We start from the raw sequence: 17,312 nt of genomic DNA on the forward strand, positions 1-17,312 counted from the left end.
CATACACCTCCCTCCCCCCCAAAAAGGTTTCTAACTCATTTCTGAGTAACTATGTACATTACTAAAAAAATAGTTAATAATGAATATTCACATCAAACAGAATCATTCCACACTTTCAGGACATCTACTGTAGATGTAGAAGTTTAAGGGGGGGAAAAAGGCAGCCAAGACACGACAGTTGGTGGTGAACGGTTTATTGACTAGTCCATCTCATCACTTATCCTCAGGTTTGTTGAAACAGTAAGTGAGACAGCACTTTCCACAATAGTGTCTGTCGAAGTGGCTGGCCATGAAGACTCCAGCACCGCACTCATCTGCTGGGCACTCACGACGGAGACGGTGGATTTTGCCATTTTCGTCAACCTGCAACGACAACGCATGTTACATTTTCGCTTGAATAATCAGATTTCACAAAATCAGTGGGTTTTGGTTGAAGGGGCACAGTAATCTGATCAGTAAAATCTGAGTAGACTACTATACATTGACAACTTCTGAAGCGAATCAGATTTTGACTAGAAGCTTGAAACAGACCAATTTAATCTAACTTTCCAGAAATAACCCAAATTACACTGATGAATAATACACTCTTGTGATGTGTCAAACATGAAACTTAATCTAATCAACAAACTACTTTCAAAACAAAACTCAGTATAAGTATTTATACTCTTGATCCCGTGAGGGAAATTTGGTCTCTGCAGTTATCCCAATCCGTGAATTAGTGAAACACTCAGCACACAGTGAGGTGAAGCACACACTAACCCCGACGCAGTGAGCTGCCCGCTACAGCAGCGCTCGGGGAGCAGTGAGGGGTTAGGTGCCTTGCTCAAGGGCACTTCAGCAGTGCCTACTGGTTGGGGATCAAAGCGGCAACCCTCCGGTTACAAGTCCGAAGCCCTAACCAGTAGGCCATGACTGCCCCAGTCCCAAACTCAGTGCTCCAACTCAGTGCCTCAAACTCAGTGCTCCAACACAATCTTTCCACAGTTGACACAAACTCTGGTACTACTAGTACATTCATACTTAAGCACATTCATACTTAAGCACAATAGCCTCAAATGATCCATGCCACATCTGTAGCAGGCCAGCAGCTCACCTTGTAGTACTTCAGCACTGCGAGCTTGACCTTCTTCCTCTTGTGCTTGTTCTTCTTGGGGGTGGTGTAAGACTTCTTCTTCCTCTTCTTGGCACCACCACGCAACCTCAGCACCAGGTGAAGGGTGGACTCCTACAAAAGACATCAACAACATTGATGTAGATCATACAGCATCCCACTATTCCCAGAGTGTAAGAGCACAATAAAATCCAGAGAATTCAAAACACTCATGTATTATTTGTTAGACATTACAGCAGACTAACAGACTAACTTATTTTACAATAGCTGTGCCCTGTATTAATGTACATTCACTAGGCATGGTCATGCAATGTTAGGCGTAGTGTGCCTGAGATGCAGTGTATGCAGTGTGCTGGGGTGCTGCTGTGATGCATAGCTGCTGTGACAAAGCGATTTCCTGTTAAAGATTAATAAGTTATCAAACGGTCACTTAGTTTTTACCTTCTGAATGTTGTAGTCAGAGAGAGTGCGGCCATCCTCAAGCTGCTTGCCAGCAAAGATCAGCCTCTGCTGGTCGGGAGGGATACCTGAAGAAATGGATTTTTTACTACAAGTATTACACTGTTTTGACAGATCTAATCAATCAGATAAACACTGTCCCAATTGTACCACAGTCAAGTCAGTATAGTACCTTCTTTGTCTTGGATCTTGGCCTTGACATTTTCAATAGTATCTGAAGGCTCAACCTATGAACATAACAGGCAAAACATCAGATTATGTAGCAACATAGATAAACATGCCCACCACATATTGATTTTAATTTAATTAACTTAATAACTTGATTAATATGCCTCCAGCCTTACAGGGCAAAGCCTGGGTATGATTTGATAGACAGGCGACAGTGACAACCAGCAATTAGTGTTACTTTGCCTAAGGTTTAACGTTACGGTGAAAACAGATCGATCATCCTCATAGCCTAAATATGAGAGACTTTTTCAATTTCAGGTATATTAGTAAGATATATAAGCGCTGTTGACAGAATCTGTTCACACGTGTTTATATGATTAGCATCGGCCAGAGATTTAGCCAACTACCGTTCTAGTTGACCATGTTATCCTGGATAGCGATGAGCGGAAAATTTAGCTGCAGATGACGACCAAGCTTATGGTGTAGTTTGCTTAGGTCTCTACCATTTGAGAGCACATTTTCCCATGTTAGACACGTTTGTAAAAGGTTAATATCATATATTACAAAGCCTTGGAGCAAAACATGTGGGGTTGCTATCCGGGGATTGTCCCGGCAGTCTAAGCTGCTAGCTAACTTGCTAGTTATCATGCTGCCTATGCATAGTGCTACCCACAGCACTGCACTGAACCAGCAACTCACCTCGAGGGTTATAGTCTTCCCCGTAAGGGTTTTGACGAAAATCTGCATCTTGGCGTTTTATCCACCTGCAGACGAGAACAATAATATCTTTAGACAATTGTATTTGCGCTCAAGTAAAGTAAACACGCTAAATTAGACTTAAATAAAAAACTTAAACTAAGAGCCACACGTACCACAAGCCTCCTGCTAATGGCGGATCATGAGAAGAGGGCTTTCGAAGCGAGCGACGGGGTTTTCTTGGGAGAGAAGGAGGGGAATAGGTGTCTGTTAGCATGCCTGATGAAAACAAAGCGTTGCGTTTATTAAACTAATTAGTATAGCTAATGTGACTTTTATATATTATTTGAACTAAGTAGTTAGTAATGTTGAAAATGTCAAACAATTATTGCATTTGGTTTCATTAATTAAGAGGGCCCACGCCGTCATTGCTATGGTAACGTGAATGTTTTCGGAAGTAAGTTTGTTTCTCTGCCCAGAGGCTAAATATTTCAAAATTATGAAGTGAGGTGTGTAACGTTACTGTTATGTAAACATTTAGTTTGTTAACAAGCATGGCTACCCTGAGTAAATAGAATGAGCAGATAGCATTCGCTGAATTCCCAAAGATGTCTAAGCATTCAGGTCTTAAGAACATTAACGATGGAGACTTGCACATGTGCAGTGATTACACTTTTCTGGAGTCATTACGCAGTTACATACAGTTTGAAAAGGAACATTTGCCCACATCAGAAAAAGCACCCGATGAACAACGACTCGTTATTTACAATTCTGCATTTGACAAGGTAACGATGAGCTGCAAACGATGTAGCCTACGAGTTATTTTACATTATTGGTGTAGTGTTTACGCATTCATATGTAATTAATTAATTTATTGATTACAGCTAATTGAGCATGTGACTGCATACAAGAGGATCCTAACTGCTATTAAGAAAGAATATGAAGACTTCATAAATTCTGTTAAAAAGAATGGCAGAGATGCCAAGCTTGCCCAGAGGAAGCTGAAGGCCATGATTGCACAGCCCACTTCTCTCATGTACTGTCAGCGACGAGCTGTGGAACTTCAAGAGAGGTGACAACCGGTGACAACACAATCAGATGCAAACACTGTGATTTAGGATTTATTTATTTATTTGTTTTGAGTTAAGGGAAGAGTTAGGTTAGAGTTAAACATGTCTTTTTTCTGCATTAAGGACCAGACTTGTGCAAAATTCCAGAATTGAATTTAAACTGGCTCTTAATATCCAATTCAATTCTTGAATTTCACTTGCATTTCAATTTAGGTAACAAACAGGAAGCAGAATTGCGATTCGAATTGTGCACTGTTAAGGACAGTGAATCCTATTGTGAAAGTTGTGATTTGTCACTGATTTTCCAGGATTGCAATCATTCAGAGAGATACTGCTGAGCTACAGGCAGAGCTGCAGAGGATTGAGGAGAGCAGAAAGGACAAACAGCACTCAGCGCAGCAGAAGACATCAGACACCCAGACATATCACCCCATTAGACAGATACCAGGTATGAGCCATCCACCGCCACTCAGTGTCAGTGTGGTTACATGCATACATCAAGGTTGCCATGGTCGTGGACACCTCAACAGGCACCGGCAAGATACAATATACCATTAAAGAGAGGGTAGGAATAGTGCAATTAGGGATGTAACGGTATGAAATTTTAACCTCACAGTTATAGTGACCAAAATGATCACGGTTTTCGGTATTATCACAGTATTTCTAAAAGTGTCTTCAATATGTTCAGAAAGCACTGATAGGCCTACACAAGCTGAAATAGTTTCAAAAAGTGTCCTGTTCACTTTTTTCTTCATGTTTAATATGCTATTTGCTTATAGCTTAACTTACCCTACCATAACTTGCAGTTTGCTATTTCTGTTATTTGGATCCAATGAGTGAGACCAAAGTAAGTGTTCGAAATAAAACTTTAGGCTACTGTATTCCAGTGTTGTAGTCAAGTCACTATGCCTCGAGTCCAGGTTCGAGTCCAGGTTCGAGTCCCCAGTGTTCAAGTCCGAGTCAAGTCCAAGTCATTAAAAAAAAATTCCAAGTCAAGTCCGAGTCGAGTCCACTACTCATCCGAGTCAAATCCAAGTCGAGTCACTATTGATCCACGTCAAGTCTGAGTCGAGTCCCTATTGATCAAGTCGAGTCCAAGTCCAGCACTAAAGTAAGCATAGCCTACATGTCGTTCGATTTTTTCCCCATTGCAGATGAAATCCTTAAAAGCAAAACGGACAATCTTCTGTCTCCATGCAGGGGTGCCATCACTTGTGTGAAAGTAGTATTGCCAAATTTCTTGCCAAACCCAATGTGTTGTATTTATTATATCGGAGAGAATACCATACCATAGCCATACCATAGCCTATAGGCCTACTCATAATACATTAGCAATCCACATCCCCATCACACAGGCCATTAAGTCACATTATGCTGTTACTGACTGCTGAATCGTTACATCCCTAGTCTGTACTGATATTGACTGAGATTTAAGATTTAAATATAAATATAGTGCAAGGCAGTTCGGTGCAACAATGGTGTATGAATGACAATATTGTAATTGTAAGATTGAAGTATACATGAGGTAGATGAGCAGAATAGTGTTAATTGACTTTATTTAGTGTAAGGGTGGGGGCTATTTCTGAGCGTTCAACAGAGTGACTGCTTGGGGGAAGAAGCTGTCTGTGTCGGCTGGTTTTGGCGAACAGTGCCCTGTATCTCCTACCAGATGGAAGAAGGTTGAACAGTTTGTGACCAGGATGTGAGGGGTCTGCAGAGATTTTTGCTGCCCTTTTCCTGACCCTGGACCGGTACATGTCCTGGATGGAGGGAAGGTCAGCTCCAGTGATCCTCTCTGCAGCCCTAATTGTCCGTTGCAGTCTGGCCCTGTCCTGTTTAGTGGCTGACCCAAACCAGACAGTGATGGAGGTGCAGATGACAGACTGAATGGTGGCTGAGTAGAAAGTGGTCAGCAGCTCCTTAGGCAGATTAAACTTCTTTAGCTGTCCCAGGAAGTATAACCTCTGCTGGGCCTTTTTCTGGATAGAGTCAATGTGGGGAGACCATTTTAGGTCCTGTGAAATGGTTGATCCAAGGAACCTAAAGGAATCCACAGTGGACACTGTGTCGTTCTGGATGGTGAGGGGTAGGGGACTTCTCCTAAAGTCCACCGTCATCTCCACAGTCTTCTTGAGGTTTAGCTCCAGGTGGTTCTGACTGCACCATTGGACCAGCTGCAGGACTCCTGTCTGTAATCCTGGATCAAACCAATGACGGTGGTGTCATCTGCAAACTTCAGGAGTTTTACAGACGGGCTCTGAGGTGCAGTCATTAGTGTAAAGGCAGAAGAGCAGCGGGGAGAGGACACATCCCTGTGGGGCACCAGTACTGATGGACCGACACACCCCTGTGGGGCACCAGTACTGCCAGCAGCCAGCAGCCAGACCAATGGATACCTTGTCTTAGCTGAATTACTGAAGCTAAGCAGGTGTGGGCCTGGTTAGTACTTGGATGGGAGACCTCCTTGGAAAACTAGGTTGCTGCTGGAAGTGGTGTTGGTGGGTGGCCAGTAGGTGGCACTCTTCCCTCTGGCCAAAAAAGATCGAGATCGAGATGCCGTCCTTCGGATGAGACGTTAAACCGAGGTCCTGACTCACTGTGGTCATTAAAGATTCCATGGCACTTATCGTAAAGAGTAGGGGGTTCCCCGGTGTCCTGGCTAAATTCCCAACCTGGCTCATTCACTCTGGCCCCCTAATCATCCCCCACTGTAATTGGCTCATTCACTCCCTCACTCTCCACCTCAAGCTAGTGTGTGGTGAGCGTCCTGGCGCATAATGGCTGCCGTGCATCACCCAGGTGGGTGCTACACATTGGTGGTGGTTACTAGTGAGGTCCCCCCAATCCATGTGTTGTAAAGTGACGTTGGGTACCATGAAAGGCGCTATATAAGTCGAAGGTATTATTATTGTTATTACTGATGGACCGTCTTTTGATGGTTGTCTTGTGTTTCAGGTTTGACATTTGAAGAATCAATGAACCCGGCAGCATTGGCCAAGTACATAGAAGTCCTGGAGAGGAAGCGAGCAGACCTGTGGAATTTGAGGAAGAACCGCTATGTGCCTATGCAAGTTAAGGCTGAGCTTGACTGCAAGGTGACGGCAGCCTTAGATCAGAGAGATGAGCTTGTATTCGAGAACGACCAACTTCACCTGCGGTATGAGCTCTTCCGCTCATGTTCAAACAACCATGAGTGTGACGGGATGTCCTCTGCCTTGTTTTATGATGTGATTTTTTTTCTACAGTCTCCAACAACTACAGAGTGTAAATGATGTGATTACTTCTTGGAAGAGTGAGGAAGATGGTCCTTTGCTTGAGCACCTGTCAGCAAAACTTGAGCAAATAGCTGAAATAAAAGGTTTTTCTCTTTTGATAATTTCTAAATATTGTAAACAGTGCTTTTATGTTTGAAGTTTTTGTACTTGAAAATGCATACTTTCTTATAATTTTTACAGTAAGTAATGCTCTATTGCTCTATTTCAGTGTCTGATACAGTGGATAGCAGTAGTGCAGCACTTGAAGAAGATGATCCCAGTAAAGCCAATGAGTCAGAACTTCTTGTGGACTATATTGAGAGGTAATTTTTACTAATATTGACAGTTCTAATTGAAAAGATGGGCAATGTCTAAATATAGTTAATTTAATAACTAAACAAATTATATTTGCTAACTTAATACCGTGAGCAAGATTCTATGCAAATATTGGTGGGTCAGCTCAATGCTCCCACACTCTACATGATAGCTAGTTCACAGGGCTTCAGCCCAGGGCTGGGCCATTTAAGATTTGAATTATTAAATTTAACGGCTTTGAGACGTCTGACAACTTGAGACCCTGAGACCCCTGAGACCAAGCACAACAATTTAGTTTTCTAAATTGTGTATGTCTACCACTATTACTCTACTGTGAATTTGGATTTAATCTCCTGGTTGTTGGTGTGTGTTCTTATCACTTGTAGATTCACAGACTTGTTTGAAAGTGGTGATTATGAGCTAGCTGCCTTCCATGCAGCCAAATCTCCACACGGGGTATTGCGGAACATGGAAACCATGGAGAAATTTAAAGGTGTGCTGTTTTAACCTCTCACTCTTTTAAAAATTGATAGCTATAACTTGTTGTAGTCAGACACATTTTAGCATACTGATGATGACGTAGCCTACTTTTAATTTCTCTGCAAGGTTTCATTGTAAATGTTATAAAGCACAGTGCCATATCAAAATAGTTAACTGTCTTAGACAGTTTGCTGCTCATGTGAATGAAAGTCAGATGCAGTTCTACCTTAATAACATTACTTTTATTACCAATTCCGCATTTAGTAGGCTAATCGATTCGGTCTCGGTTTTCTGCAGCCATTACAGTGTATCAGGGCGAGGTTCCTCCTCTGCTGCTGTTTTTCCAGGCCATTATGAACTCAGTGCAGGACAAGCGCCAGCTGCCCCGGGAAGACCTCTCCGTGGAGAGCGTCCGCTGCGCCCTGCAACACAACTTTGTGGAGCTGGTCACACACTGGGTCACACAGCACAGGTATGCTGAGGCTTCACCTTGCCACTGGGAAGAAAGGGAAGAGAGACTCTAAACAGGAAAATGGTCATATTTACTTTGGATGGTTTCTTATAAACTATGTGCAGATTACAGATGCTCAGATGACACTCTTTTCACAACAATTTATGGTTAACGTGAGGGATGTGGGTTGGGTCTGGTAAAGGTGCTGTTCAACAGTGATTTTGAAGACTAAATTTGAATTTAAACAAACCATCTATAGGTGGACTATCAAGTAACCAGAAAAAATAAACAATATGAGGCCATTCATTTTGGTGTTCTGTGAAATTCTTCAAGTTGTGAATTCTCTGTACAGTTTGACTTACAGTGAAGCTCTTGGAGATGTAATCTGTGCCCATGGCGACAAGACGCTCCGAATCACTGACACCTGCCTGGCGCTGGCCCAGATGGTCTACTCGGCCTGTGGCATTCACCGCAAGGCCGCAATAACCATGTGTAAGAGAGGCCTGACCTTCTGTGCCCTGGAGTTCATTCAGCAGAACAACTTAACTGATGGTGAGGGGGAATTAGGCATCATCACTGCTTAAAGTGGATACGTAACACAGTTCCTACTCTGATAATCCTAAAAGGTTTCACACCGTCAAAGAACCTGGATTATAGATAAGAAATTATCTACACAACAAGTGTAGCGGCATCTTTGAATAGAATAAAAGATGACGTTGTGAAGTTGGTTGGCTTGGGACTTGTACGATAGTTTACATTAGATGTTTCATGTCCACTGCTTAAACATCCCTCTACTCGGGCAGCCTCTCCAAGCAGGGGGCCTGTGTTGACAGGTCTTCCCTTGTTTCCACACAAATCCTCATGTTTGGTGTTGTGTGGTGCGGTGTGTTGTGGGTCAGATGAGCTCTGCTGGTCTGTGTCCCCTGCAGATGACTGCATGCTGGTGCTCAGGAGTTGCCCCAGCTTGGTGCTGCTCCAGGCCCTGACACAGGAGTACAAAGGCAGGGCTCCTGTGCTTAGCGTGGGCTATGCGTGCCACTCGCTTCTCAACTCCGATCTGGAGGACCTGGCCATGGAGCTGCTCGAGGAGATGCACACAGGCAGGCCAGGTAGCCTCATTACACGTACACGCACATGACCACACATCCACATATAATACACACTGGCATCATCTATCTATAAATGACAGAAACGTCTGTCTGTGTGTGTGTGTGTGTGTGTGTGTGTGTGTGTGTGTGTGTGTGTGTGTGTGTGTGTGTGTGTGTTAACCCCATATCTATCGAACCATTCGTCCAGGTGTCTTGCAACGGGCACAAGCAGTGCCAAGTTTGACGTTGTTTGGATAAGAAATGCAAAAGATATCATTAAATACATCGGTAAAAGAAGCACACATTGGCTTTCGCCGCTCTACTGTAGCCACCCCCCCTCTCACTCACACAGCACTGTAGGCTACCAGAAAGGATAAGCGGGCCTTTGGCAGAACTGAATCCGCGGGTAACAGACAGAGTGTGATATCACTTATAGGCTACCAGAGACATCGTTGAAAATTTCATATGATGATGCATCATTCCACAAAATGGTTTGTCTTCTCTTTCATCAAGTTAGTTCGTAAGTCCATAAACACCCATGGCAGAGCAATGAATTAATGAGCGTGGCAAGGCTGGACAGAGACACTGTGTACACTAGGAAGGCATTGTGGCAGAATTACAGCAGCAAAGGTGAAGGGTGACAGATACCAAATACCTGTGGGTGGTTTGCCAAATGATGGAAACCGTGGCCTACTGGTTAGTGCTTCGGCCTTGTAACCGGAGGGTTGCCGGTTCGAACCCCGACCAGTAGGCACGGCTGAAGTGCCCTTGAGCAAGGCACCTAACCCCTCACTGCTCCCCGAGCGCCGCTGTTGTTGCAGGCAGCTCACTGCTCCGGGATTAGTGTGTGCTTCACCTCACTGTGTGCTGAGTGTGTTTCACTAATTCACGGATTGGAATAAATGCAGAGATTTTAAATGCAAATTTCCCTCACGGGATCAAAAGAGTATATATACTTATATACTTATTCAGTTATTATCAGAAGTGTTGGTCTTAGGGGTTGCTGGTGGTGTAGTGCAGAGGTTCTTAACCTTTTTGGGACTAACGCACACCAAAGGTCAAACCACAATGCGAAGGCACACCAACTTATGGTTACTGAAAGTAAATTACGCCACACACATTATCATAGGCTATTTCATGAGCTTGCACTTTAGGTTTTGCTGCGCAGAATGCCACGGCACACTTCACTTTGCCTCACAGCATACGGGTTCAGAACCACTGGTCTAGTGGCTTCCACATGGAACACCATAGGGTTATGAGTTTGATACCAGGTGCTGCCACCATTACACCCCTTCGCAGGGCACTTAACCCCGAGTTGCTCCGGGGGGACTGACCCTGTAGTTAGTCCACTGTAGCTCTGAATAGCAGTGTCTGCTAAATCACAAATAATGTAGTGTAAACCCCAGATAAGACGAATAATACACTTTTTTTTATTTTAAGTTTACCCACTGACACTAAGAAGACACATACAGACGCTGTGAGTGAGATATGTTTTGTTTTGTTTTGGTGGTGTGTTAGGCTCACTGGAGAAGGCCATCAGTGAAGACCCCAGGTGCGGTGATGAGGTCTGGAGTGACATTGCCAACTGCTGCTGCCTTAAAAACGACCATCAAGTGGCACAAGAGATCAACACGATTCTGCAGTCTCATGCCCTGGCTCTCGCATCGGGCAGAGAAGATAACAAGGTTATGGATCACGTGTTCATGTAGAGGTGTGACCACTAGGTGGCGCACATGAGACAAATATAGTGAGTCTGAAGCATGCTTAAGCACAGCAGAACATTGCTACTAACAGCCATTTGAGACATGTGAAGTCTTGTATTCTGATAACCACTAACTTTTAGGAGTTCTTCCACATTGTAATTATCAAAAACTGACAAGTTTATACCACATTTTTACTTTGTCCGTTGTATTCAAAATGTTTCCATGGTATCTGAATCTTAATTCATCATGTATGAAGCAAAAACTACTATCTCCTTTACATGCCGCACTTGTAGATTTCCCACAAAAAAATACAACAACAACAAAATAACATCCACATGCATCATCCCCCATCGGTCAAGCTCATTAAAACCCAGGGATGAGTGGCCATAGTGATCACTCTCCGCTCGTTCCATTATGTCAGCGGCGGTATGAGGACACAGTGGTAGAGAGAGGGGCGGCTCTGTGGCCTCCCCCCGCACACACAGAGGCCTCTTTGTTGACCAGACGGGGTCACAATGGAAGCGGGCCACATAAAAGTGAATAGAGTCCCCGCTCAGAGGACAAACATCGCCCACATTTTGATAAACAGACCGCAGTCTCCCCTCCCCGTCACTGTCGCTAACCTAACTGCGTAGAGCAGTTCATTCATGTCAACAGTGAGATCCCTGAGCAGGGTTCACACACTGTTAGTGAGAGAGCCCTCTAGCCCTGTGTGTTTTTGGATCGAAGCAGTGTTGTGTCCAACAAACCAACAAGCAGTAATCTAGGGCTCTACAACATTCGGCACTGGCTGTAACCAACAGAACTTCCAGTGGTACACATTACTTTGTGTCAGCAGTAAATGCCTCAGATTATTACACCCACACACACACACACACACAGTCACATAGTCACACTGTACGATATCAAAGACAAAGAGGGAGAGTGTGAGTGTGCTGTCTCAGCTCTTGCGTACCTCCTCCCCCCACAGCTTGTTGGTATTGATCTCCTGCAGTCTAGGGAGCGGTAGCTGGCCTGCTGATGAGCCAGCGTGACGCAGCTTTCCTCCGAGCGCAGAAGAAGAACACCTCACTGCGCTCCCTCCCTAAGCCCTGTCCCTCCGCCAGCCTCCTCCCTGAGCCTCTGCCTCTCTGTCTGCCAGGCTACAGGATTTCCTTACGTCTCATGTTCCCTCCACGCACACTCTCATTTTCAAACACGAGCTGCCTTTCAATGAGACTCTCTCCTCACAGATAGCTTCACTCTTGCCTCCTCAGTGATGTCCTTTTCATCACTGGCCTTCTTTGGTGTTAACGGAAACAGTGATGTGGGTATTATTAACATGGATTTGATAATGAAAAAGGACAAAAAGAACATAGAACAAAGAGTCAGATATGGTTTGGTGTGTGATTAACTGTAACAAACCCCCTACTGACATGACATGCTTCCTACCAAGTGGAGCAGTGAGCATTTCGAAAGATTAAGCACACACCCGCCCCACCCCCCTCCCCATCGCCATCAACAGTTAAAGAGAGCCTGAGCTTTTCCCTGTCTGCCCTCGGCTGTGCTATGCTGCGTCGCCCCGGCTGGCTCGCCTAAAGTAGCACAAGCACAGATATACGCTCTCGGCTTTTGCCCGGGCCTCAGTGATGTGAACTGACATGACCGTCTAGTAGACACTGCCTCTGGACAGAGCCCAGCTGACCAGCAGAGTGCCATTGTGTCACATGCAGTTTGCTCTCGGACACCAACCAACCACAGAGAGTTTGAGTCACTTCCAGACCATTGTTTGAACAGGCATTTGTCAGGGTTTATTGTTCAAAGGTCTGGGCGCTCTGCTGCTCTCTGCTCAGATACTGGCAGGAATGAGGAGTCGCCGGTAGCCAGCTATTAGTGACTCACCACTAGACAGTCATGTTTGTGATGAAAGCTTTGGTAACATTTCCAAACGATAAGATCATCTCAAGTGGCATTCGAAGGGCCAAGTGCAGTGACTAGATGCGCTGTAATCCTTGGCATTTCCCACATCCACTGTAGAAGTGAACTACAAATTAACTCTGTGTGGTTTTGTTTATTCAGATGTCTCTAAATGGGTAATGTGAATGGAAAAAAACTGAATTGATTCCCAGGACAGCAGGATGTTGTTAGCCTTTCCATGCTGTTATAGACTTGTGGTTAGCCAATGGAAAACTATCTCAGTTGAAAGCTTGGAGACTGCCACCCATCCTGTAAACACTATAAAGCAGCAGAGACATGGCACATACACAGGAAGGGGTCATTTAGCACAAGACATATTTCTTGTAGGTGTGTGCCCTACTGTTTCCTTTCAGTGCACTTAAAGGGGTGTGAGTCTGTTTTTCTGAAAACATTGTTGGCTGTGTTTATATATACATACACACTCACAATGTTTACTTTTCAGTGCACCCAGAGTACTAAAGACAAGGCAGTAATGGCCAATGGACAAGAGTCAAGCGAGGCAGGATGATTCATCCCTTTTTACAGGATCTTCAGGGCTTATCCCAGTTTAAAATGTGTTGACAATGCTAAATTATTTACAAATATGCTGAAGTGCCTTATGGAAAATCAGTTTTTTTAAATTCAAAGAATTGATTTCTTTGTGTTCCCCACTGGAGTATTATCTAAGTATACTCTCCAGTGAAATGTGTTGGAAATGGCCAACATGTGAATGCACAAATACAGAGTCTGTTTGGCCATTTGGAGGATCCTAAACAGGCTTTCACACTCAGTTACTCCTTTTTTCAGTTATTTATTTATGGTTATGGATGGTTATGGTTATGGATTTAGCAGACGCCTTTGTCCAAAGCGACACATAAATACAAAACAACATAATAATATTTAAAAATTGAACAGGGAACAGATTAAAATGTAGGTCAAATATAGTAAGGAGAATAGTTGTAGTACACAATAATATCAATTCAATCAATAGCCTAATAAAAAAGCAATGTAAAAAAGGGGAAAGGCAATAATAAAACAATAATGTCAATTCAATCAATAATATAAAAACAATGACATGCTAAGACTACATTAAGGAGAATATCAATAATAAACAATAATGTCAAATTAATTAACAGCCCAATTAAAATAAAACAACATTATATAAACCATAACACATAAGCGCTTAAACAACTAAGTATATGTTGAATAGGAATGTCTTTAGACCCCTCTTAAACGACCCAAAATTACCACAGGAACGGAGAGCACTGGGCAGTTCATTCCACCAACATGGAACCACTGAAGAAAAGAGTCTGGAATTAGACCCAGTTTTCATGACTGGTCGACACAACATACGCTCACCAGAAGACCGCAGTGGGCGGTTGGGGATGTAAGGCTTGATTATTGAATTAAAATAACTAGGAGCAGATCTAGTTAGTGTCCTATAGGCCAAAGTGAGAGATTTAAATTTAATTCTGGCTACTATAGGGAGCCAATGGAAAGTAACTAGGAGAGGAGTTACATGTGTCCTCTTTGGCTGATTGAAGACCAGGCGTGCTCCAGCATTTTGAATCAGCTGTAATGATCTTGTTACACAAGCGGGTAAGCCAGCTAATAGTGAATTACAATAGTCCAGCTTAGAGATGACCATGGTCTGATGGTCACATGTATTGTGTTCAAAGAAATGGTTTGAATGCCTATCTGGGCAGGGGGTTAAAAAATCGTTGCAGTACTAGATTCTGATTTAACTTCTTTTTGGAGTGTGTTGGATTTGTCACTGGTATTGAGTTCATCTTTAAGCTTGTTCGACTGCTGTTGATATTTCTATATTATAACCTCAAATTTGGACACTCCATTTGGCTCAATGCCCACTCAATGCAGCACTTTGAGAGGATTCTGTTTAAACTTTGCAAGATGGGCCAGAGAGGTTCAGATACATTCATGGAATCAGCAGTGCAGTGGTGGTACAAAGTCACTACCAAACTGCTGTGAACATCCTCCTCCTCCTCCACACACACACACACAAATACATGTAGCAAAAACAAATGGAAGCACCACACACACACACACACACACAGTTCCTTTTTGCCACTCTTACATCCTGATGTGCACTGTACAGATCAATTTTACTTTCCTCTGCCGACAAACCTACTTTGATCACGTCATGTTATTCTTAACAGAGATGTTAAGCAACATCTTCATGCTTAATAATTCACTGCTTGTTTCTAATAAAAAAGGAAGAGGTTGTCCATTGCCAGCTTAAAGTGTATCTCTGTACATAAACGCTTCATTAATCAGATAATTTGGACTCTGAAGCAGAAAAAGAGCATTTGTAATAGACATCAAGCAGAAAGTGTGACAATTCTTGAAGATGTCTGAAATCTAAAACTGAACTCCTGTCCACCATGGGCTACTTCAGCTGCCTCATCAATAAAACAATGCGGCAGTAGCATGGTGTTGAGTTTGGCAGGAGGCGCAATATGACACCCTGTGAGCCACAGACATAGACATCAACATGACATTATTTGAAACACACATCAATCTTGCAGTTGACAAATCACCATATAACTTAGCCGGTCATGTTATTAATTGCATCTATGACTAGGCATATTCTCCTACCAGGAAAGTGTTATATGGGTCACACAAGTATAAATATGTGTGTGTGTGTACGACCGACCTGGGAATAAATTGGCTACTTTGATCATATTATATTTTGGTCCCCATGATAACTCATGGTGGCTGTGTGTGTTAAGACAGGGCCGGGCAGGGCTGAGTGGCCCACCCCAACATATGTGGCATGATGGGCAGGCAAGCGGTGGCAGCCGTGCTGACTCACAGCACAGCACAGCACCAGTGCTACTCATCCTTCCAACGCACAGACCACTTAGTCACAATCCCTGTGATCACCCGGGCTGCGCTAGGTCACTCTCTACCCTCTGTTGCCACTCATAGTGCATTATATCACTGTCCCTGTCAGTGGGCAATAAAGACTGAGCCCTGTGGGTCTCTACTCGCGTTGCTATGAGGGACAAGCACAGAGGGGGCGGGGGAGTGGTTGCTACCGGGCAGCTGCTAACTGAAGAGAGACTGATCTTGTGCTGTAGAGGAAGAGTTCAGCTCCCTGGTATTCTAAATCAGGAGCCTTCTATTCAGTGAGAGGCCTTCCTATCTCTTTACGTGTTGTAAATACATACTGAATTTATAGGTGTTACATAGACAGATAGGAAACAGGAGAGCTGGTCGGTGGCTTCATTAATGTTAATAGTGTCTGAGTCACATGGCAATGCAGAACTCTTGCATATATATATTATTTTGCCTCAGATTCTTGCCAGAATGTTACACTTGAGCATTATTGAAATGTCCTTATTGAGATCTGGTATAAAGAACAAATTATGTTCATAGGATGAGTTAACATCACATGCTAGATCCCATATCTAATTAAAAAAACAAAATAAAAAAACATTTAAAAGCCCCTCTTGAATTGTGGTCTTAAATACATGTGGTCCAACCCCACCAGCAATCCTTGTGAATGTGTGAGCTGATTCTGTCTTTGACTGACCCTTGAAGAGTCCGTCCTGCTTGTCACACTGGACAGTTTTGGCAGATGCAGGAGAGCTTTTTCTGGCTGCTTATCTTAGCCCACTTTTCACAGGCCCCATTCCGGAGATTGGACTGCATACCCAAAAAAGCAGCCACCGGGGCTGAAAACTATTCGTAAATCAAGCAGCGCCACAAGAAGATTTAGGCCAGCCTACCTGCAATCGTACTCCCTCATCAACAATCACCTACAACCTACGACAACCTATGTTTGCAGCCCACAAAGCATATGGGTTTCTTTTGAGATGTTGTAGCACAGTTACGTTTCCTGTAGCTTTGCTCTCTTACATATTTGTAGAATTTCATTCACCAGTCTACTATGAAGAACTTGCTCAGACCTACTATCTTATCTCCTTCTGTACTATACTTTTTTTAAACAACACTTTCTAATGCTTCTGCTTTTGCTGTACATGTAACCTACATGCCAGTTTGGTAATAGTCTGACGGCTGATTCGCTGTACTACATGTGTTATTTGATCTGTTCCTTCACTGTGACAGCTCCTTCTCATACTCTTACTTTTAACCAGCTCCCGCACTTGCCAGTGCCCTTGAAAGTAGATACGGTCGGTTTGCAGGGTGCTATTGACTGGGAGACACTATTGCGGCTCTATGTCAGAGTGGAGTCAATGATTGTTAGGTCCAAGTATGTACAGAACAGTAAACAAGATAATGCAAATATGCTCCCTCTAGAGAGAAGTCAACCATATAAAACCCATATATAAACTCATATACCCATATAATGCTAATGAATGAACCTTTACAATTTATGTAAAACATGACCAATTTACACCAAATACCTAAAAAACAATCAATCATTACAGCTGATCATTCTTGCTCTTCTTACGTGAAACACAGATGGTAACCTTCCCAAGCTTCTGTGTAGGCTAATAATGGTTCTCAAAAACTTAATACCAAGAGAAAATAAGCCACAATATAATCTAATGGTGGGCTAAAAGTGCTTGTAGTACACGCAGTGGTAAAACCAATG

At 43.4% G+C, this 17,312-nt stretch overlaps 2 protein-coding genes across 2 annotated transcripts; one reads left to right on the top strand and one right to left on the bottom strand.

The window, feature by feature from the left end:
• Window positions 1-178: 178 nt before the first annotated feature.
• Window positions 179-2,667, bottom strand: rps27a (ribosomal protein S27a). Its single transcript, XM_076285440.1, has 6 exons — window positions 2,611-2,667; window positions 2,438-2,502; window positions 1,743-1,797; window positions 1,553-1,638; window positions 1,094-1,225; window positions 179-363 (listed from the first exon to the last, which is right to left on the bottom strand). Exons 2-6 carry the CDS (start codon window positions 2,483-2,485, stop codon window positions 214-216), a joined length of 471 nt encoding a protein of 156 aa, XP_076141555.1. The 5' UTR covers window positions 2,486-2,502; window positions 2,611-2,667; the 3' UTR covers window positions 179-213.
• Window positions 2,668-3,090: 423 nt separating this feature from the next.
• Window positions 3,091-10,801, top strand: LOC143124743 (clathrin heavy chain linker domain-containing protein 1-like). Its single transcript, XM_076286451.1, has 11 exons — window positions 3,091-3,219; window positions 3,319-3,506; window positions 3,813-3,952; window positions 6,460-6,661; window positions 6,750-6,862; window positions 6,988-7,081; window positions 7,460-7,566; window positions 7,851-8,025; window positions 8,357-8,556; window positions 8,934-9,113; window positions 10,611-10,801. Exons 1-11 carry the CDS (start codon window positions 3,091-3,093, stop codon window positions 10,799-10,801), a joined length of 1,719 nt encoding a protein of 572 aa, XP_076142566.1.
• Window positions 10,802-17,312: the final 6,511 nt, after the last annotated feature.

Source organism: Alosa pseudoharengus, unplaced genomic scaffold (genome assembly GCF_046254945.1).
Source record: "Alosa pseudoharengus isolate Yale_2024_CS ecotype anadromous, Long Island Sound unplaced genomic scaffold, YU_APseudo_1.1 YU_APseudo_1.1_scf_15, whole genome shotgun sequence".
Classification (NCBI taxonomy): Eukaryota; Metazoa; Chordata; class Actinopteri; order Clupeiformes; family Clupeidae; genus Alosa; species Alosa pseudoharengus.

Coding starts and splice junctions, on each gene's coding strand:
- rps27a (XM_076285440.1), bottom strand. CDS start 2,485: ATGCAGATTTTCGTCAAAACCCTTACGGGGAAGACTATAACCCTCGAG. Junction 1,639..1,742: donor CAAGATCCAAGACAAAGAAG/GTACTATACTGA, acceptor CCATTTCTTCAG/GTATCCCTCCCGACCAGCAG. Junction 364..1,093: donor CAGTGCTGAAGTACTACAAG/GTGAGCTGCTGG, acceptor TTGTCGTTGCAG/GTTGACGAAAATGGCAAAAT.
- LOC143124743 (XM_076286451.1), top strand. CDS start 3,091: ATGTGCAGTGATTACACTTTTCTGGAGTCATTACGCAGTTACATACAG. Junction 6,863..6,987: donor GCAAATAGCTGAAATAAAAG/GTTTTTCTCTTT, acceptor GCTCTATTTCAG/TGTCTGATACAGTGGATAGC. Junction 8,557..8,933: donor GCAGAACAACTTAACTGATG/GTGAGGGGGAAT, acceptor TGTCCCCTGCAG/ATGACTGCATGCTGGTGCTC.